Below are 23,039 nucleotides of genomic sequence, written 5' to 3'. Positions count from 1 at the left end.
TAACTGAAGCATAATTTTTTTCTGAAACTTTGCTTTGCAGGGACCTTGACCTCTGACCCCTACCTTTTTGCCAACTCCTGGGCTCTGAGCAGTGGGGAACAGCGATGCGAACGAGCATCTCCTCCCAGCAGTCCCTGCAACAGCTCCTCTGGGGAAATGCAGAAGGTGGGTACAGCTTGGCCTGGATGTGGCCTGGATGATGTAAGACTCCTGGAATTAAGAGGCAGCAGGACTTGGGTTCATGCCCTCCCTCTGGGGGGGAAAGGACTTACCTATAAGTGCTGCTGGTTTGGCTGTTCAGTGTGGGACTCCTACACTGAAAACTAACTATGGCTAGAGTTTAGTCAAATCTAATTCTAGTACTTTCCTGGCCGGGAACTCTACAAATGGTTCTGGGCTAATGATTAGGTTATAATGAGTATCTCAGTATACTTAAAATATGCTGCTATCACAAAATGTCTGAAACTAGGTAACTGAAATTTATTTATTATAGTTCTGGATGACAGAGAGTCCCAGATCAAGGTGCTGGTATTCAGTGTCTGGTGAGGGCAGTCCTGCTCTGCCTCTCTGTAAAAGAGGAGCAAAAAGGTGCTGCTCAAGTTATTCCACTGGTGGGTCCTTGTGTTTCTCTTCAGGAGTTGGGCTCCACAGGTTCTTAAGTTTGCTTAAGTTCTAAAACTCTTTACTGTGTTTCTGTGGATTGGGAAGACAGTATATAATCAAGAAATATTCAATGAGTTGGATGAATACAAATTAGGGGGGTGTTATTGAAGGATTGTAATGACCTCCCCAGTAATAATACAGAATCCTTCACTTGTAGAAATCTGATTCACCCACATGTACACATAAGTAGAGAAGGTCAACCCTCTCCTATTCCAGAAACAAAGTAATTCTGCCCCCCCCCTCCCGCCTTAGCATGAGAAAGCCTCATTATTAGTTGGTTACTCATCCAATGGATCTTCTTTATTTTCCTGAAACATTTTGAACTTCTGAACCAAGGAGTTATATTTATCAGGTCCAGGAAAATATCCTGGGTTGATGCTAAATCCAGCTACCTAAATTGTTAATACAGACAATTCCCAACTTGTAAACAAACACATTCCTGAAGACTTTTTTTCTTGGGTGATTCAGTGCTAGTCCTCCAGCTAGTCTCTGAAAGTCTATATCCCTTGGAACATAGCCCAGAACAAGGCAAACTGAGACGAGGGTGCTGTCCTGTGCAAGCAGGGAGTTTCCTCTTTTTCCAGTTCGAAAAGTCTGAAGCTTGCCCTTGACAGATCCTTGAGTTTCTCTCACCCCTGGGCTTGGCATTGTGCTAAGGGTTGGGTTTGGATCAGGCCATTTACTGACTTTGTAACTCTAGGCGAGACACATGACTTCTGCACACCTGTTTCCACCTATGTAAAACAGGCTAGGAATTGTTCCTGCCAGGGTCATTGAGAGGAGTAAGAGAAAAGTCATTTGTGTTGAATGGTTTCAGGTTGTTCAGCGGGGCTCACTGTTTGGGCTGCTATTATTATTGTTATTATTAGGTGATTCCTAGTGTCCTCCAGTAGTCCCATGTGTCATACTGGGGTGCCCAACCTTTCAGAGTGGGAATGGGGAGAGCAGATAGCACACATTGTACTTTAGGTATAAGCTGCACAATTCATTCTTTTTTTCCTCTCCTCCTTCCAATTACAACCAGTTTCCTTTTAGGTAGCTGAGCCCAGCTCGAGGTCAGAAGGAACACAAGGTGTCTAACATCTGCACATGCAGGTGGGCAGGTGACAGAAACCCACCTTTCCTCTAGAATTGCTTATTTATCCAGATGAATTCAGACTGAGTGTACTCCAGATGTCACGTGCAGCAAGGAGGACAAGGCCTTTTTAATAATTTCTTTCTCTCTTTATTTCTAAATTTACAGTTCTGTTGTTGGCTGGTGGGTCTTTCTTTCCTGCCCTATTCTCTAGGTAAAGGTGAGGTTAGCAGGCCTTTGAGAGCTTATTAGATTTTGCAAACACAGGCCAGCTCAGGGTAAGTGCTTGACAAATGTTCCCCACCCTCCTGAATACAAAGGGATAATCTCATTTATCCACATGAACTAGGAGGTGAAGAAGACAGGATTCTCAAGTAGAGAACCTGATACCCAGTAGGTCAGGTGGAGGAGGGAAACAAAGGGGAGGGAAAAATCTAAGAGAAGCCTATTTGCCTCTAGGGGCATCTTTCTTTCTTTTTTTAAAAATTGCTACTAGGGGCATCTTTCTGAGCTGCAGCTGTGTCTTGCTACTCGCTTTGTCTCCTGGGCGCATTAAAATCCTTACTAACCAGCGTCCTGGGAGCAGCTTAAGAAATCGGGTACCTGGTTCTCAGCGTTGGGCTGAGGCTCTAAACACACCTAACCTCCCAGAGGCACAAATAAACTCCTTCAAGCTCAGAACTCAGGGGTTTCGAGTTGTTTATCTGAGAGGCCTGCTTTGTCCTCGGCCAATCAGACTGTGTTTGCCCACAGCTGGGGCTCCCTCATTGGCTGGGAAGCACAATGATTTATCTCCTGGGAGGTGATTAATGTGGTCTTTTGAATGATTCACAGTCTGCTTACTCCCACTGGGTCCCCAGGTTCAGAAGTCAGGTCTGGAAAATGGGGCCACCTTTACCAGTGTTTGCCACTGTGGTTCCACAGGTCATTTGGAGTGACGGAGTGTTCTGTGAGGGAAGCAACACTGACCTCAGAACTTCTTTGATAGCCACCCAAATCTATTCCCCCACTTTTCTGGTGCTTTCCTTCTTTCCAAGTCCTAGCAGTAATCAGCTCATTCTGAGAGCCAGGTCATATTGCTTACACCTAGGGGATGAATGTTTCCTTGTTATGCCAACAAAACCCAATGCTTCTCTCTACTGGGACTGATAATGGGTTGTTTGATTGCATGCAAATTTGCAGTTTTTTTTTTTTCTTTAAACTAAGGGCAGGACTGCTGAAGTCTGGAGCCTCAAGCCATAAATGCTCAAATAATTGTTGTTAATTTGCAGATAACTCTACTGTGCAAGGCATATTGTAGAAAGAAAGAAACTTAGGTAGATTTCTTTTCTTTCTTTTTTTTTAAATTCAAAAAGAGCTGTACCTCATAAAGAAATGATGGCTTTGTTTCACAGTCCTGTGTGCAACATGAAGCCCAAGGTGTCAGGGGCTGGGCTTGGGCTGCAGTGAACCTGTATAGTGCTCCTGATATTTAGAAAAGGAGACTCCTCCCTCAAGACACTTTATCACCATTTGGTGGGAAACTGCCTTAGTGAACATTACAATTGTACATATCATGTATAGATAATGTATGGTGTCTACCATGTAAATGGTAGTCCCTTGGTGTGTTGCCAGGGTGCACTGTGTGGCCTTAGATCAGTACTGGCCTTAGATCACCTCCTTCAGAGTGGCAAGACTGTCTCCTGCCTTTGCAGTTGCCATCAGAATGTAAAAGCAATTTCTTGCCTTTGGCTCCAGGAGTTTTCTCCATGCACTTTCTGGGAGAATCATCCATCAAACACACCAAACTCAGACGAGTATCTGGAGTGGAAGAAATTTCTTTTCATCAATGTTAGGAATTTTGGGTTCATAAAAACTCATAGTTGGATGAAATTCTAGAAGACACCTAATTCTTGACTACTGTATCAATGCTTTTGGTAAGCTGTGCCCAGATAGACAAGGTATGCTGTGACCTTGATTTTAAGAGTCAAGTCCTTGAAACACCCTTGCTGGGATCTTTGCAGTCATCTTGCAGAGCTCAGCCCAAGGTAGTCCTCCTTGGCTCTCTGATAAATCCTTCCTTTCATTTTATGACCATTTGTAGCTTATCTGTGTGTCCCCAAATACTGGAGGAACAACGTTGTTTTTCTAGATTGGTTTCTCTAGGTCTGATGTGGGAACTTGAATCCAAATGTACTCCCATCAATTACCTAGCAGCCCCATATTTCCTAGTTCCCTCTGATCTCTGAGTTTGGTGTGTATTAACTAAACACCATCCTTATTATCTTCTTCTATTTGTCTTTACAGTTGTAACATCTCTTATTCTACAGAACTCTTGCCTGCTCTGAGACAGCATGCTGCTTACCTGTTATTCCTCTTGTCTCCAGGAAATCACCTGTCCAGTGAGCTAACATTTGTAACACTGGTGTTGACTTTGGATAATCATAACATAGCCCAAAGAGGAACAGAAAATATCCACTGTGTTGGAAACAAAGCAATTCACTCTTCATGTCCTTATTAAGTAATATTTATTTGCAAAGGGTATACCAGATCTTTTTTCTTTTTCTTTTTCTGGTAGGGGGGGGGATCAAACCCAGGGCTTTGCATATGTTAGGTAAGCATTCTATTACAGAGCTATATCCCGAGCCTGGACCCAACATTTTCTACCATTTCTGCTCAGAGTAGAGCTGGAAGGGGAATTTGCAGGCAGAAGGAAGGAATTTCAGCACAGGGAACTTGGCTGGGGTGCTAAATGCACAGGCAGAGCTGGGGACTGTCTGTCCTGATCCACTCCTGGCATCTCTGCCTCTTGCATTCACTTCACTGGATGGTTTACATCTGGAATAGACTCCTCTTGGTTATTGGGAAAAATTTTGTTACATTTTTATTCTCAGTAGAATAGTTGGTATTCAGACAATTGTGAGGGGAGAGAGTCTGGCCCTTGGAATTCAGCCAATCTCCAGGAAAGCCTTTGGAACCCAGGATCCCAAAGGAGGTATCTGTCAGATGACAACACCTTGACCTGGTTTTATAATAGGTGCCCACCCACTATGCCCCAGTGATAATCAACCCACTATTGAGGTTTAATCACAAACACTCATATATCTTTTGCAGAGTGACAACTGTTCTCTCAAGTCTTTCTTGAGTCATTGTCAGGCTAAGAAATTAGGACTTATTTCATGTATTTTTCCAAGGTCCAAGAATCCAGGGTGCATTCCCTGGGTTCGTCTAATACTCTGTGTGTCCTTGTGTAAGTTACTTTCCTGCTCTGCATCTCAGTCTTCCCTCTCTAAGGGAAACATGGCTCTACTGACCATCCAAATGAGGAAGTACACTTCTTCTTTAGAATAAATCCACTTACCTGAGTGCAGTGTGGGAGAAGGGTCAGTGAGCTGAGTGGCTGTGGTAGAACAGTGGTGGCCTCAGCCTTATAGTGGAGATCAGTGACCACCATGGAATCTCACAGATTTCCCTTGATTCAGCCAGAACTTAGCCTTTTAACTTTCAAGAAGGGTTGGATAAAGTCCCAGTATGCAAGCTTTCAGTTAAAATGCCTCCCTTAACAATCTCAAAATCCTGTGATAGAATTCCATTGGCTTTCCATATCTGTGGGTTCCACATCCTTAGATTCAACCAACTGTAGAAAAAATTGCATCTGTACTGAACATGCACACTTTTTCTTCTTATTAGCCCCTAAACAATATAGTATAACTACCATTTACATAGCATTTACATTGTATTAGATATTATAAATCTTTTAGATATGATTTGAAATATATGGGAAATATGTATAGGTTAAATACACTATATGAAAACCCTATGCCATTTTGGAGGGAGAGTACCAGGGATTGAACTCAGAGGCACTCAACCACTGAGCCACATCCCCAGCTCTATTTTGTATTTTATTTCGAGACAGAGTCTCACTGAGTTCCTTAGCACCTCACTTTCGATGAGGCTGGCTTTGAACTCCCAATCCTCCTGCCTCAGCTTCCTGAGCTCCTGGGATTACAGGCGTGCGCCACTGTGCCGCCCCCATTATGCCATTTTATACAAGAGACTTGAGCATGCATGCATTTTGGTATCTGAGAAGGTTGTAGGATCAATCCTATAGATATTGGGTGTTGACTATATTTCTTTGGTGGCTTCCTTTGCCTTCTCCGTCCCCCTAGTGAAGACCAGAATGGGCAAAAAAATGGGAAGGTGCCCATTAGTACCATACACAACTTATTGAGGTGTTTTGAATGGTTTAGGTAATTCTAAAAATGTGCAAGGCAGATCAAAGAAAAAAACACATAAAAGAAATTAAGCATGAAAGAAAATGACACAAATGCCATGGTAGGTCAGTAAATTTGCCAAACAAATGATAAGTGATATGGCATTTCAGGGGAATCAGCTCCTATCATAGAGTTGATTATTTTTCCTTGCTGGGAGTAGGATGGTAGTCTGGTTCTCATTGGTCTGTTTTCCATCCCCAGAGCTTGGGAAGACCCCAAACTGGGAAGTGGAGAATAATGCCTGGTCATTCTCTGTCCAGCCTGCTGAGCCCCATCCTGATCCCTAAGAACCACTCTGACGCCTCCTCGGAGGCCAGACAGAGGGTGAGGAGGGACCTTCTGAGGGTTTCATGGCTATCTCTGCTGTGACATATCTAGTCACTCCACCTTTCGTGAGCATAATACCCCAACTGTTTTAGAGAGAAGAACCACCAACTCCACAAAATCCATCCATCTGTTGGAAATCTATCTTACAATTTCATGGTCAGAATCTTGACTGTGAGTCAGAATCTTGGAATGTGGGTGGGAATCTTAGGCCTGCCAAAAGTTATAAATAGAACTGGCAACCCTCTCCCGACCACCCTTGCAGGCCAGCCAGTGAGAAACTTGCCTCTGCCCAGAGTGAATTCTTGAACCCACTACTTTGGACCAATGCAGGCTCCAGGCGCCTCCACACCTCCCCCAGGGGCAGCCACAGGGCACCCCCGCCAGAGCTGGAAAGATCATGGCCCACTGAACAATCTTGCACTTTATATATTAGACTCCCCTTTCTTTGTTCACTTCAGTCCTAGGAATGCCCTCCCTCCTTTCTCCTTCGTCAGCTGTTTGGGAACAAACAAAATAGCTAAGCTTCAGATCTCTGGCTTTTGCTTTTTCTCCTCCCCTGCCTGCCTGCCACTGGGGAGCTGTGCTTGTTTTTTTTTTTCTCCCCATCCCTTGAACCAGCCCAGCATCTCCAGGGAAGAGGTCTGGTCTTTTTGATGAACTGAAAATGTGATTATGATGGGCCACAATTGGGTCTGCACACCCACCCAGGCAGGGTGAGGTCATGGATTGATGGAGCTGGGGCTACAGCTCTCTCCCAGTTTCTGGCACCACCGACAGGAGATGAAACAAGACAGAAGTGGCTGGTGCCGGGCACTGGAGCCAGGGAGATGCTGGAAGTGCAAATTAGCCGACCCTTATTTTATGTCCCTGCCAGAATGGTTTAGCAGAGAGCTAAAGAGAAGCCACTATAGACAGCAGGCAAATGGTAATAGTTGTTATAAGTCCTTGATTGCTTTCCTGGTGTAATCTCATTTAATTTTATTTTGAAGCACCATCTAAGGTAGGCATTGCTATCTTTGTGTGTTAGGAGCAGGTTCAGCTATGAGTGACAAGACACCTAAAAGTAACAACAGCTTGCATTGTCTAGAAGTTTATTTTTCTTTCATGTAAAGAAATCTAGGGGAGATGTTCAGGGCCAGTCCTGGATCCTATGGTGTTGGGATACAACGTTCTTTCATCATTTTTCTGTTGTCCTCAATCAGCATGGGACATCTGCTGCATGGTCCAAGATGCCAGCTGAAGCTTGAGGCATCACAGTCACATCCAAGCAGTGAGACAGGAAGGGCCAAGAAATAAGCAGTTCCTTCTTATGAGGACAATCTTGGAAGTTGCTCAGGGTCCTTCTGCTTATATCTGATTGGGTAAAGCTTAGTTCTATGGCTATTCCCAGCTGAATGTGGGATGAGAAATGGAATCTTTATTCTCAGTGTTTATGTGCCCAAGTAAAAGCTAAAAATTGAGGTTCCTATGGCTAAGAAAGAAGGGAAGAAGAGCTACTGGGCAACTTTCAATCTCTTCCACCTTAGCTGTCTTGTATAGGTGAGGAGATGGAGGTGTGGAGGGGTGAGATGATTTTCTTAAAGTCATGCACTTTGGAACGATGGAGTTGGGACTCCAATCCAATTGTTTTTCTAGGACAGTTATACTCACTGTGCTGCACTGCCTTCTAATTCGATTGTTGGGAAACAAGATATATATATATATATATATATATATATATATATATATGTACATACACTATGCAAGCCATTGTTATTTTTAGATTTCTGGTTATTTATAGCTGAACCTGCTCCTAACACACAAAGATAGCAATACCTACGTTAGATGGTGCTTAAAATAAAATTAAATGAGATTACACCAGGAAGGCAATCAAGTACTTGTAACAAGGGGCTGGGGTTATGGCTCAGTGGTAGAACACTCACATCATACATGCGAGGCCCTGGGTTTGATCCTCAGCACCACATAAAAATAAGTAAATAACTAAAATAAAGTTATTGTATACAACTACAAAAATACTTTTTTTAAAAAAAGTACTTATAACAACTATTACCATTTGCCTCCTGTCTATAGTGGCTTTTCTTCAGCTCTCTTTTATATATATATATATATATATATATATATATATATATATATATATATCGTGGAAAACCATGTATGGTCATCCCCTGGTTTCTGCAGGAGATTGGTTCCAGGACCTCGGTGGCTACCCAAGATACTCAGATAGTAAAGATACCTCAGATACTGAGATCTCTTGTATAAAACGGCATACTATTTGATTATAACCTATGGACATTCTCCCACATACTTCAAATCAACTCTAGATTACTTATAATACTTAATACAATGTAAGTGGTATATAAATAGTTGTTACATTGTATTGTTTAGGAAATAATGACAAGGAAAAAAATCTGTACATGTTCAGTGCAAATGCAACCCCTCTACCCCTGGTATTTTCAACTCTCAGTAGGTTGAATCTATGAATGAAACCCTCAGATAATGACAGGCTGACTGTAATTTGGGGTTTGGTAACAAGTGACTAGGCTGTGGTGTGAAGCCAGGGTTTGAGCCTTGCCTTCAAAAGTGCAATGGTTCTCAAGCTGTTTAGTCTCAGGACCTCTTTATACTCTTAAATATTATTGAGGATTCCAAAGAGATTTTGTTTATTTGGGTTAAATCTCTTGCTACTTACCATATTAGATATTAAAATTGGGAAATTTAAAACACATTTATTAAGTCATTTAAAAATAATAAACCCATTATATTTAGCATAAATATTTAATAAAAATAAATTCCAGAACAAAACATTTTAGGGAGTGTTTTATAGATTTGCAAGTCTCTTTAAAATCTTATTGAAGAGAAATTAGCCAGATTCTCATATCTGCTTCTGCATTTAACCTGTTATGATATCATACATCACATAGCCTGAAAAACTCCACTGAACCCCCATGAAAGAAAGAGAGCACAAACAGCAAATAGCATCCTTAGGAGAATAATATGTACCTTGTAGACTCCTGGAGGACCTCCTAGGGTGTACATTTGGAGAAGAATTGACCTATTATATTCTTTACTTTTTCCTTGCTTCAGTTTCTATATTTGGAATATTGGATCAACCTAGTCTTTGTGGGATTTTTCCCCTCACCCCAATACTGAGGATTGAACACAGGGGTGCTTTCACACTGAGATATCCCCAATCCTTTAAAAAAAAATTTATATTTTGAGACAGGTCCTGGCTAAATTGCAAAGGCTGTCCTCAAACTTGCGATCTTCCTGCCTCAGCCTTCTGACTAGCTGGGATTACATGTGTGCACCCTCATGCCTGGCCACCTAGTCTTTGTCTGAGGAGATTTATGTTCTTTCAAGGTGTCTGCATGTCTCTGAATGCAGTTTATGAGGGAGTCTCTGAAACAACTTTCTTTAAATGGGCTACGAGAGTTTCCAGCTATGGAGGGGAGACCAGATTTATTTGTGTCAGCCTTCTCTTAATGCAGAGAGATGGGAAGAGAAGCTGCAGACGGTCTTCAGGCTGGGAATTTTCTCAGTCAGCCAACTCCTGTGGCTGGGTGGGTCCTGAGAAGCCAGAAATGACTGGTCCAGGCCTCCAGCTTGCCTCCTGTGGGTCTGCTCCCTCAATGCCACTGATGTGCTTGAGCCCAAATCCCTACAGGAAAGGAAGGAACATGGAGACATTCCTAGGTGTTTTAATCAGCTTCCCAGTACTGTAAAAAATTACCCAAGATAACTTAGTAAGAGAAAAGCTTTATTTTGGCTCATGGTTTCAGAGGAGCAGGTGGCAGAGGAGACCTGTTCACCTCATGTCAGCTAGGAAGCAAAGAGAGAGAGAGGAAGGGCCCAAATCCACTACAACCTGACTTCCTCCTACTAGGCCCCCCCTGTAGCACCCCAGGCTGTAGACCAGGCCTTCGACTCATAGGCCAAACCACAACTGTAAGTTGGGGATGACCTGGGCAAAGTGAACACAAGCTGCTCACCACATCCTAAAGTGGACAGAGAAACCTGGACAAATGACAAAGGTGCCTACAAATCCTTTACTCGGGGAATAACACACGGAAAGGTCCGAATGCTGGGCCCTGGCAGAGGATATCAACTCCTTCAAGGAGAGCTCCATTAGGTTTGGAATCTGATGGGGGCACTAACCTCAGGCAGTCTGGCAACCCTGGGCTGCAGTCTCAGGGTTTCACTATAATTACTGTTTCTCCCCCTGCCATAGCAGATGCTTTACCTGGGATGCCCTCTCTCCTGCCATATACCCAGATGTTGTCCAGGTCTGCTCAGACTTTGCCTCCTTTTAGGAAGCCTCTCCAGCTGCAGGTTTATTCTAGCTGCGAATGGCTGAACCATTGGGAGGATGTTTCTAAACTGGGACCAAGTCTTCAGACTATGTGTAAATAGTCCCATGGAAACACCTGGTTCAGATAGATTGAAAGCCCCTGAAGGACCTGAGAGTGAGACTTAGGGATGGATTCACTGCTGTTAAGCTCGATCCACTTCCTAACTGCCTGTTTTGTGCATGCTGGGGCTATAACTCTTCTCTTTGAAAAGCCTGCAGGGAAATGGAGGAGAGAGCCAGTGAAATGGATAATTCCAGTATAAGAACGGAGGTACCCAGAGTGGAGAGGGACCAAGTCTGACTTCATGGGGCTCCCTCGTTAGGCTTTATGAGGGCTGGAACTGAGTCTGTGTGCTTTCTATTTCATTCCTTGTGCCTGGAACAGTGTGACCAATGGAACAGAACATCAGGATATGTTCAGGAAACCATGAGTGATGCATGGAGGTTGGGCTCAAGTCATGGAGGGCCTGGCCTTGCTGCTTTCCTAATGAGTCAGAAATTTGCCCTTTCAGCTGGAGTGCGACATAGTTGGATTTGTATTTTATTTTTATTTTTTAAATATTTATTTTTTAGTTTTAGGTGGACACAATATCTTTATTTTATTTTTTATGTCGTGTTGAGGATCGAACTCAGCGCCCTGCACATGCCAGGCGAGTGCGCTACTGCTTGAGCCACATCCCCAGCCTGGATTTGTATTTTATATCCACTTGATAAACTGCTGGGGACCTGGAGGCCACACCAACAATGTTTGTGGAGTGAATGTTTTGGTCACCACTTACTTGCCAATGTCTCTGCCATGATTCTGAGAGTACAAATATCAACTCCATCTCGGGTTTATTTATGGGACCTCTCTCAGGACCTGACCTGACATGGCAGAGCTACCTGTAATGGAACAGGGAAGCCTGGGAGTGGCAGAGGTAGCAAGCTGCACAATCACTGTAGTCCAGCCATGGAGGGAGGGCAGATTGGGTTGCAAGTGCTGGGCAGATATAAGGATGTCCTGCCTTCTCTCAGACTGTGGTCACTCTGGTAGACCAAGTTGAGGCCAGGGCTGATGAATACTGGAGGGCAAGGTGAGAGGACAGATTTTTTCCTTTTGTTTCTGTTGAGAGAGAAGCTCTAGCTGAATTTCAAGTATGTAGAGTGGAAGCCAAAGAAATTGTTTTAAGAAGGGAGGTGGCTGCTTTTGCAGAAATCACTCCTGTTCTTCAAGCAAATATTCAGAAGTCACCTTTCATGCTAAGACTTTCTATAAACCATTTAATACCTCCAGGGAGATCCCAGGAAATATGCTGGAGTACTGTTCCCATTTTCCCTTGGAGCTGGAAAAAGGCGGACCTGGGCCAGCTGGAGGTGGGCCAAGCTGGTCTCTGCCTGGCCAGGGCTCTGGGGAGGGTGGATGCCTGGACTTCAGGGCTCTTCTGATTGACTGATACTGTGTCCTTTCCAGTGAGGACCTTTGATTTTGTGACCCTGTACCTTTAAGAGCTGACGGTGCAGTGCAGGGACTGCTGTGAGCCATTGTCCTATAGACCCAGAGATGGTCTATAGGACCATAGCTGCTCCCCTGCTCACCATCTTAGAAAAATCCTGGTGGTTTGCCCTTTTGATATTTTCCCTTCAGTTCTAAATTGTGGGTGGGGAAAGAGGTAGCAGCTGACCTTTTCTGGAACACCTTCACCTCCCCTCTGAGAGGTCTGTGACCTCATTCTTTGAGTGGCATTTTGATGGGGACAGATTGTGTAGTGAAATGGGAAGAAATAGACCCAGGCCACATCCTCCCTCCCTGAACCTTAACTTGACAGTAAGGATGGAGCTTCTTACATCTTCCTATTACAAAGAAGACAGGTTTCCTCCCCACTTCTTTGTCTTGGAGGAGTGTGAACCTCCCAAACAAACATGTATAAGCTGGGCATGATGGTCCACATCTGTAACCCCAGTTGCTCTGGAGATGGAAGCTGGAGGATTGCAAATTTGAGGTCAGCCTCAGAAACAGCAACTTAGTGAGACCCTGTCTCAATTAAAATAAATATAAAGGGATGTCGGTCAGTGATAGAGTGCCTTACTAATATGCATGAAACCCTCTGTTCAATCCCCAGCACCCTTAAAAGCCAAACAACAAGTCCCAGAAAAGCTGCTCCTCTGCTCACCATGGACCAACCAAGACACTCAGGAAGTGATAATTTAGTTGTCATGGTGACCTTTCTCCTGGTATAGTCCAGGGAGATGGAGATGGGGGAAAAGGAACAAAGGTGTCCTGTTTTTCTGGGGACATGTTCACCATTCTGGATGATAAACCTAATGGAAGGAGAGACATATAAGGGAACTCTCTGGGCCAGAGATGAGTGATGATGATGATGATGATGATGATGATGATGATGATGATGATATGGGGTCATCATTTATTGGGATAAACAATTTCCATGCATGATTTCATTCAGTCTGCACTCCACTCTTACTAGATAGGAACTATTCTCATTCTCCCCATTTTACAGAGAAGAGAGGTTGAATAGTGAGTCCAAGCTCACACAGCCAGCATGTAGAAGAGGCTGAGCCTAAATCAGGGCTCAGATGTAGAAGTCATACTGAGGCCAAGACAGCCTGTTTGCTGCTCTCTCTCTTTGCCTCCTGAGACCTAAGTGGCCCCAGGGCCCATGAGAGTAGTCTTTGCTCACTCAGTGCCTTCAACACCTGCCTGTGAGGTAGTGTGAATATTGCTATCATTCCCTTTCTACTCAAGGACACCCTTCTCCATGAGGTGAATTATTAGCCTAAGTCCCCACTTCCAGTGAGTGATAGAGCTGGGCTTTTAGTTAATGCTTTTCATAGCCACTTGGGGGGTATGGCCCTAGTAGGACCTCAGGAAGGTAGGACTGGGTCTGGGTGCTGCAGCACCACCCAGAGCAGTTGCTTGCTTTGACCCTTGAGACATCTGCTGTGAGTGTAGCCAGCAGCCTGTGCTGGTACCAGCTGCCTCTAAGGCCCACAGGGAACCAGCCATTCCCAGCTGGGCCTTGGATCTCTCTGCTGGGTGTGAGGCTGCAGCTGTGACATTCTGTCCTGCTTGCCTCGTTCAGATGGTAGACTGTGCAGGCCAGGAGGCAGACAGGGTCCCAGCACAGGGCTGTTGTGGGAAGGACATTGATTTCTCTAGGAACATAGAACATCCCTAGTAAAAACAAGGTGGATCCTGAGGATGGTGAGCAGGCCAGATCAAATTTCTATTCCTCTGGGCTTTTCATGGTATCACAAAAGAGGAGGCCCATGAACAGATTCTTGGCTTTTGGCTCTTGATTCATGTAAGCTTGCTCTGACACTTCTTTGTACAGTTTGGGAAGATTGGATTTCCCTCTTTTTCAAACTGGTAATATCTTCCTTCCTTCCTTTTTTTTTTTTTTCAACCATTCCCTTTATGAACCCTGATTGGTCCCAGTTTACCCTTCAGAATTCAGCCCTTTCATGTAGATGCTCTTGTACTTTTTCCTATTTGCTGGAGATTGTAAGTCCTTTTACTAATGCTGGCTTGCAGTAGGAGATTATACATATATATGAAAGAAATTATGCATGAATAAAATTGTGGGGATCATTTATATTGTCCATATTGTATAGTGTCAAATCTAAGACAACATTGGTTCTAATGCACATCATTGTTCCATGTATCATTGAGAAAGAAAAAGCATTTGAAGCATGATATCCATTGTAAGATGCATCTCAACTTCAGAAACTGGGGAAAAGGTGGCCATTTAGGATCATTAAATCAGACTGTAGAGATGTTTTAATGTGGGAGTGTTAATACCAATGAATGTACAGAAGAAGCAAATGGTGAACCCAAACCTGCCTTGCACTATTAGGTTGAGGGTATCCACAAAGGATATGGCATGGTATGTCTGGGACATTTTATAGAATTCTATCATGTTATGGCTGTTGGGAACGGGTCCTGTCTGATCCCAGCAATCAGCCAGAGAATGTCCAAGAAAACGTATTCCTGAATTTCACCCCTGAACTACTGACTTCAAATCTCTGTCTGAAGGGTGAGGCCCAGAAATCTCTACTTTATAAGACTCCTTGGGCCACCTCATCATTTATAGTGAAGAAGGTTAAGGTCAGGGAAGGGGAAAAGTAGCCAGGTCAGTTCAGAGCAGATGCTGACCAGCATTATTGCCCTCTGAAGGCTATGTGGTCCACCTCCAGGCTCAGTGCTTTCCCTCTCTCTTCCCTATCCCTTCAAATAGGACATGACCTGTTACAGCAATTCAAGTACCTCAGACTCCATTTCAAGGTTCAGTCTAGGCTATACAGTTACTTCATATAGCATGTGTCCTATGTCTTTCCTTTGATGGATGTACTGACTGACTTCCACCTGTCCATAAGTACCTGCTGGGTGCCAGGCACTCTCCCAGGTCCTGAGGGGGTGTCCTTGGTTTGCCCAGTGGGGCTGAGTCTCCTTGGTGCCTCCCTCAGAGACAGTGAGTGCAGGGCAGTGGCCAGGGCCACTTTTGTGCTGTGCTGAGGTGCTTCTTTCCCTGAAGGTCCTGTGGGAACAGTGCCAGCTACTGAAGAGTGCCTCCGTGTTTGCCCGCTGCCACCCTCTGGTGGACCCTGAGCCTTTCGTGGCCCTGTGTGAGAAGACTTTGTGCACATGTACTCAGGGAACGGAGTGCCCATGCCCTGCCTTCCTGGAGTATGCCCGGACCTGTGCCCAGGAGGGCATGGTGCTGTATGGCTGGACTGACCACAGTGCATGCCGTGAGTTGCCACCCCTCACCTCCCTTCTTGATGGGCATGTGCTGTGTCTGTCCTGGGGTAATGGCCCTCAGGAAGCTTTGTGTCATGATGTGTACCTTCCCCCCAGCACAGTCAGCCAGTGCCCCCAAAGCCACAGGTGGCTGAACCCATATTCTGAATGGCTCCTGCTGTCTGCCACCTGGTCTTGTGAGTGCTGGCCCAAAGGGGAGTCCCCTCCCTCACAGGCTGAACTGAGGCTGGACAGGGCCCCCTAGGTCTGGTGTCTTGTCAGCTCTGTTCCACACCATGCCTCCCTCCGTACCCCTTGACTCCCCTCAGGAAATCCATCCCCTGGACTCATAAAATATTCTGCACTTCAGACCCAAATCCCAGCAGTTTCAGTTTCAGGGTTTGTCTGCATATCTGCCTGTCTGAACTGAGGAGGAGCAGGGAGTTGGCCAAGCTGTCCATCTCTGAGAGACCAGAGTGTTCTGTTGAAGTCCTTCCCTTGTGTGAACTCAGCTTCTCTGTCTCTGGGCACGATGTGCGCCATTCCTTCTACCTCCACCTCCGACAACTGTGTTTGTCCTCTTCTAAACTCATCAGGTCCCCACTCGTCACCATCCCCGAATTATTATGATTAACTGGGGGCTTCTCTGGCCACCTTACAAGAAGGCTCCTCTACTCAGACTGACCAAATTTTGTGCAGATTTACAACTGTTCTGTGATAATTACACAAAGGATCTAACCAACATTACTCTGCACACATGTGTTACAGTGTGTGGCATATGGCTTTGAAATTAGTTTTTCATCTTTGCTGTGGGGTATGAGAAGGTGGAGACAAGCCCTTGGTTTCTCCTCTGGATTGTGGAGTGGGCTATTTTCTTAGGTCTTTGAAGGTTGGGTGGAGATGATACCTAGTGGATCTTGGAGAAGGGGCTTGAGGCAATTATTTGGGAGATGAAGAACCAGTTTTGTACATAAGGAACTGAATTCAGGGGTAAGGACAGAGACATACTTAGGTGATAGGCTTCTGTAGGCAGCCTTCCAGCAAGGGAAATAAATATAGAACGAGTCACCATGGACCAAGTGGATGTGAGCGGCATGTGCCCTGTGCATGTGAGTGTGTGTGTGTGTGTGTGTGTGTGTGTGTATGTGTGTGTGGATCTGAATGGGGCCAATTTCATGGGGGAAGAGGGTCTTTTGGAGGAAGACATGATGGGGGACACCATTAGCTCCCTACTGGTTCCCAGAGGCCACTCCTTTTTAGCCCAGAGAAGTTTGTGTCACCCTAATAATGTTTTAGGTAAAGGGGACACAACATAGAGGAGCAAAAGAATGCCAAGTTGTTTCTCAAGGATAGATGACCAAGGGGAAGGGATTGTGGTCCCAGGTGCCCCCAGTGAGTCTTAGTTGGGGTCTCCCAAGGTGGGAGAGGTGACCTCAGAGGGACACATGGACTGGTGGGGCCAAGATGATCCTTGGAGCCCTGACGACAGAGCAAGCTGTCAGAGGTTTGAAGGAGGCTGGGCTGGGGACATGGCTTGGAGATGCAGCACTGCTGGAGAGCTGCTCTGGGGAGACTCCTTTGATTTTCTTTTCAGGCCCAGCATGCCCTGCTGGCATGGAATATAAGGACTGTGTGTCCCCTTGCCCCAGAACCTGCCAGAGCCTGCACATCAATGAAGTGTGTCAGGAGAAATGTGTGGATGGCTGCAGCTGCCCTGGTAATAAACTTCCCACTTTATTTACAAATCCAGGACCTTGCCAGTGCCCTTGGCTTTGGAAAGGGAGATGAAGGCCATTTGTGTTTGTTCCTCATTGCTGAAATCAGAGGCCTTTTATTTAGTCTTTCAAAGTCTCTGTAGAGAGTGATCAGGATTGAGCTGGGCTTTATTTTTAATTTATGTTTTCCTGTTGTACTATATCCATGAAGGCACTGTGTCTAGGGAAATGGGAGGATGGTCTGGGCCCCAACAGTGACTGTTGTTTGGGGAGCTCGTGCCCCATCTGAACTATGATTTTGTTTTCTCTGTTTGGGGCCAGGGAACCAGTCTGGGAGAAAGGTTTGTAAACTGTTTGCTGGGTTTGCCGTGTGAGCTCAGCTGAAAAAGGGCTTTCCTCTAGAAAGTCCGTCCAGGGGACACTTTGTGAGCTTTGGTCACAAGCCCTGTTTAATTACAGAAAGAGAGTCCTGTGTGTTTCAACTCATGACTTCTCCACTGGAAGACCTTGAACAAAACTCTTGACTCCATTTCTCCATCTGGGCAGTGGTGATGAATAATGTTCTCCTCTGTCATCCCTCATCACACAAGTCCTTGGAGCTTTCTTGAAAAAGCCCTAAGCCTAGATTCCTGACTTCCCTTCTGGTTGACCTTGAGCAAACCCTTTTCTCCCATTCCTTCATCTGTACAATGGAGATGAATAATCTCTCTCCCTCACATTGCATCAATATGAGGGATAAATATCAGGTTCTTTGAGTTTCCTGGGAGAAGCCCAAAGCTGGTGATCACTCCTGGGATTCTATAGTTGTGAGATGAGTACTAATGATGAAATGTTGAGACTTCTACCTTGATGCCCTTGAACCCAGAGGGACAGCTCCTTGATGAAGGCCGCTGTGTGGAGAGCGCCCAGTGTTCCTGCGTGCATTCCGGGAAGCGGTACCCTCCAGGCGCCTCCCTCGCTCGAGACTGCAACACCTGGTAACTGTGCAGCACAATGTGGTCTGGAGAGCTGCCCAGGGGCTTTGGGAGAGGAAGCTGGGGGAGGAGGGTCAGTGGTGGGGAGACCAGGAGCTGGCCTGGGCTGGCATGGAGAGTGATGGTGGGGTTGGGAACAGGTGTGGCAGGCAGTGCTGGGATGCGGGATTATAGTACCTCTATGCATAGATGGTGGGGAGGTCACAGGAAAGGGTCCTTTACACACAGTCACCATCTCCCCCTCCATCCTCCCTCCCAGAAGATGGGCTACATAGCAATCCCCAGGCAGAAGGCAGCTCCTTCTCTCCTTGAAATCTTTGATCTTCTGGGTGGTAGAAGGCAACAGAGTCAAATGGAGATTCATGTAGGTCTGCCATGGCTTCTGCTGTCTGCTGGCCCAATTGGGGTGCCTCTCTCTGCTTAGCTCAAGTCCTCTCCTTAAGAACATCTCTGGTCCTCTCTGGGCAGCTCTATCTGTCCCCAATACACCAAGGAAAATATCTCCTTATTCCATCTCCAGGCCTCTGTCCTCTGCTGTCTTTCTTGAGTGGCAGCCTCTGGTACTGACTGAGACTTCCTGAAGGCCAACCCTGGTGCTGGGCTTACCTCTCAACAGCTCTTCCACCTGCTGTGTGTGGGGGCAGGAATTGGACTCCTAGTACCTGAGCAGATTTTCAGGGACATTAGATACTCTAGATTTTCTTTCTTTTTTTTTTTTCTGTCAGGGTTTCTTCCCTTGTCAACATCTCCAAGGTTCCTCTGTGACCAAAGCTCCATCCTCTACAACTTTCCCAAAGACACCTCTAGCGCTGCTCCCTTCTCCCAGAGCTTCTCTGGAGGGCTGTGATATCTGTGGTGAGCTCAAATTGACCTTAGCTTGGCTGAACTACCAATGACCTGTGTTTCTTTCCCTGACAGCATTTGCCGAAATAGCCTGTGGATCTGCAGCAATGAAGAATGCCCAGGTAGGTGACCTGCTTACTGCTTGTTCCCTCTCTTCTTTTGATGGAGAGGTGTGTCCTCTCCTACAGGAAGGGCCACCTCAAGGTGTGGAGAAGTTGACTCTTCAGCATAAAATGGCGACAGCCCCCTGATCACAGCTCAGGTTTCAGATACCAGCTATGCTGAGTGTGGGAGAGGAGGGGAGCTCTTCTCCAGCTGAAAAGGGAGGCCATACCCAGGGGCTAAGGTGCTTTGTTCTTTCCTGTCACCTGTTTACTCAAAGGATTAAGACCTGTGAAGTCTTGACTGCTGAGTTCTTTGGAAAACTAAGAGGAAGAAGGTGCTGATAACCCTTTAGGCTTGAAGTGAGAGTCTTACTGGAATTCTCTGGAATGCTTGATATGCAAACCATAGCATGGTGCACGAGCTAGGAGAACCAGGTGACCTAATGATTCCTCCAAACCTGTCCCTGCCCTGGAAAATCTGCTTAGGAAAAATTGTTTTATAATCTCTGCCTTTTGCATTCTCCTCTGTTTGGCATCTGCTCTGTTCTGTTTACTGCAAACTTTGTCCATTCAAAGCTCCCGACCTGCCTCACTCCAGTGACCCTAGGTCTTCCCCCTTGAACTTATTCACATGATGTTTTTGAGGTGCTGGACAGCGTACTAAGCACTTTACAGGTATTACTTTATTGCTACCTGTGGGATTGGTACAGTTTGTTCTTATCTTGCAAAAGGGAGGTTAAGTAACTTGCCCAAAGTTACATAGCTACCTAGAGGGAGAGTCAGGACTCAAACTCACAACTGCCTGGATTCTACCTTTACCCTTCCATTTTCTCTTCTTCCTGATCCTAGATTTTGGACCAGGGTGATCTTGGATACTAGGGATCATATTTGAGGTCTTTGGATTTTTGAGGTCTTTAGAATCACTCAGTTCCTTCTTTAGTGCCCTTCACACTGAGAAAATTGTGGAATTAGACGGGAGGTGGGCACTAGGGTTAGGTCCACTAGTCTAGCTAGGTTAACCAGGTTATCCTTTGTGTAATCCTTGAAGAAAGCAGTAAGTACAAGAGATTGATGTTGATACCTGTGCTCCATTTAACATAATAGTACACCATGAAAGACCCAAGGAACCTTTGACAGACATATAAAGTCGCTGCAACCAACCTGTGAAAAACCTCTAATATCTACATAATACACATTCATTATATAAGATCTGTGAGCCACAGTTGGTGGAATTTTGGAAATTCAGCTTGTCATTTTTTTTTCAGGTGGAATACGAATTTTCAAAGTCTTAGGACTAGTTTCTTCAGGAAGGCCTTCCATCCATCCGTTTTCCAATCACCCACTCTGTGCATGATGGTCTGGTCTGGGTAGACAATACGATGCTCTGATAGTCAATTCAAAATCTAGAGAATAGCTTTGCTGAGGATGCAAGACAATCTCTTGATGCCTAGATGGGCAGGTAGCCCCATCCAGCTCTGGTCTACTGAGTGGTTTGATATTTTGCCAACAAAGCTACTGAGCTCTTTTCTTATTCTCATTTTCCCACTCTGACCCTCCTTCTCTGGTTCTGAAGTTTAGTTGGTTGTCGCCTCCCAGTTCTTTTCTGCCCAGGTTTCCAGGCTTGTAAGGACGCTTTCCCATGATTCTGCTGGCAGTGGGGCTGTCTTATGCTCCCCGGGTGATGATTGCAGGAAGAGTTTCTCATAAGAAGAGTGGACTGGGAGGTTCTGGAAGGGCATATGCTCAGCTCTCCTAGTAAAGCAAAGAACATGCCAAGGCTTCTCTGAAGAACTCGGAGGAGTCAATATTGTAAATCTTAGAAATAGAGAACTGGGTTTTGATTCTCTGAAATAAGATGAGAGTATGTTGGCTATCAATTGCTGTGCAACTTTTCCTCACAGTTTCTGAATACCAGGAATCCAAGTCTGACTCTGGATGTCTCTGACCCGTGATCTCTCATGAAATTGCAGCCAAATAGCTATTGACTGGGGCTGTGGTCTTATCTGAAGGCTTGGCAGGGGAGTGAGGGGGATTGCTTTGAAGCTTATTTATGTGCATTCATTTTATTCTGCTATAACAGAATACCACAGACTGTGTAATTTACAAGAAACAGAACTTTATTTGGTTCATGATTTTGGAGGCTGGAAGTCTAAAAACATAGTGTTGGCATCTGTTATAGGTCCTTGTGGTGCTTCATTCTATGTGGAAGGCAGAAGGGCCGAGAGGGTGTGAGTGAGAGAACACCAGAGGCCCAACTTGCTTCTATAACAACCCACTGCTGATACATAATCCACTCCTATTGTAGTGACATTAGTTCATTCATGAGGGCACAGCCCTCCTGGCCTAATCAGCTCTCACAGGTCTTACCTCCCAACACTGTTGCATTGAGGACTAAGTATCCAAAACGTGAACTTTGGGAAACACAGCAGTGGGCTTGCAGCCTCACCGTGTGGCCCTCTCCCTGTGACTGCCTCACAACATGACAGCTGGCTTCCCCTGGGGAGAGTGACTTCAGAGAGAGGGGGTGGGTGGGGAGAAACCAGAACAGGCACCATAGTCTTTAAAAAACAAAATTTTGAACTGGCATATATCACATCTGCTGTATTATATTCACTAGAAATAAGTCAACATGTCCAGTCTATGTATAGGCGGAGAGAAGTCATGCACCATGAAGAACTCCTTTTGAGGCTACTAAGCACAGAGAGCGTGGGTAGTGAGAGGGAGAAGAAGGTCTCAGGAGGGCAGAAGTCTGTGCTGGGGCAGGGCTGGGGCTTCCTGTGACTCATTCTCTTGATGCCTAGATGTGCAGGTAGCCCCATCCAGCTCTGGTCTCCTGAATTCCTTCAAGCCAGGCAGACTTGTACCGCTCCCTGCATTCCTCTGCTTGTGGGTGAGAGGTTGAGCCAACCACAGGTAAAACTATGGTGCATTAGTCAGCCTGGCATTACAGATGACTAAATAGGGACCCAGGTAACTTGTGAAGTAGAGAGGTTTATTTTGGCTCATGATTCTGGTGGTTCAAGTCCAAGATTGGGGTAGCTCCATTTATTTGGGCCTCTGGTGATGACAGTCTCTCATAGCTGTTACCTCTGGATCCAGGAAGTGGACGGAGAGAGACTGAGAGGATGGGGTTCTGCTATCCCCTTCAAGACCACGCTCCCAGTGATGTAACTTCCTCTCACTAGAGCCCACCTCCTTAGGTTCCACCAACTCCCCCAAATGCCACTCTGGGGATCAAACATTTAACACATGGGCCTTTAAGGGACACTTAACATACAAACCGTAGCATGTGGTTTCCCCAAGTCTGCAGACTTTCCTTTCTGTAACCCTGAGTACTTTTATCTTCCTCTGCAAACAGTGCCTGTTCATTGTGTTCCCATTGAACTATAAAAGTTTGGTTGCAGATAATGGAGGTAGAGCATGCCTGTAAATAGGGACTGTTCCTCAAATGAATCAAGCCCTTGTTATAGAATCTCAAGCTCCTATTAGAAGAGTGTGGAAGGCACTTTTCTAGAAGAAGGAAGGGGCCAGTAGAGGGCTTTTCATTTGTATCCAAAGTCCCATGACCATCTAAAAGTGGCCTAGAATGGGAACTGAGAGCACAGACTTGGGATGTAGGTGGTTTGGTTGGAATTCCAGTTCTACCTCTTACTAGCTGGGTGATTTTTGGTCAGCTACTTAATGATTCACAGACTCAGTTTCCCTGTCTGTCAAATGGGGATGATAAGAGCAACTTTACCCCATGGCCGTTGTGAGGCTATTATTACTTCACATCCAACAAGTACCCCATCAATGCTAATGAGCCATTAGCATTTTCCCAGAGCACAGAGGCAGCAGTTTCTTTAAGCAGGGGTGAGAAGGGCAGAGACATAGATGAAGGTACAAAGAAGGTGCCATAGAAGGGTGGGGGTGAGGTGGGAGTGTAGCTGGGCAGGTGGTACAGGAAGGTGGAGAGACCTCTTTTGAGGGGAGGAATTAGCGTACTCTATTACTCGGGTTCAA

General features: G+C 45.5%; 1 protein-coding gene across 1 annotated transcript in view; it reads left to right on the top strand.

The window, feature by feature from the left end:
- Vwf (von Willebrand factor) overlaps window positions 1–23,039 on the top strand; it is a 162,995-nt gene that overhangs the window by 16,806 nt on the left and 123,150 nt on the right. Inside the window, exons 6-10 of the mRNA XM_027951103.3 lie at window positions 41–165; window positions 15,196–15,412; window positions 16,996–17,118; window positions 17,982–18,093; window positions 19,009–19,055. Coding sequence (XP_027806904.2) covers window positions 41–165; window positions 15,196–15,412; window positions 16,996–17,118; window positions 17,982–18,093; window positions 19,009–19,055 — 624 coding nt within the window. The remainder of the gene's footprint in view (window positions 1–40; window positions 166–15,195; window positions 15,413–16,995; window positions 17,119–17,981; window positions 18,094–19,008; window positions 19,056–23,039) is intronic.

The sequence above is a fragment of the Marmota flaviventris genome, chromosome 3 (assembly GCF_047511675.1).
Source record: "Marmota flaviventris isolate mMarFla1 chromosome 3, mMarFla1.hap1, whole genome shotgun sequence".
Classification (NCBI taxonomy): Eukaryota; Metazoa; Chordata; class Mammalia; order Rodentia; family Sciuridae; genus Marmota; species Marmota flaviventris.
This window is presented reverse-complemented; position numbering and strand designations above follow the sequence as displayed.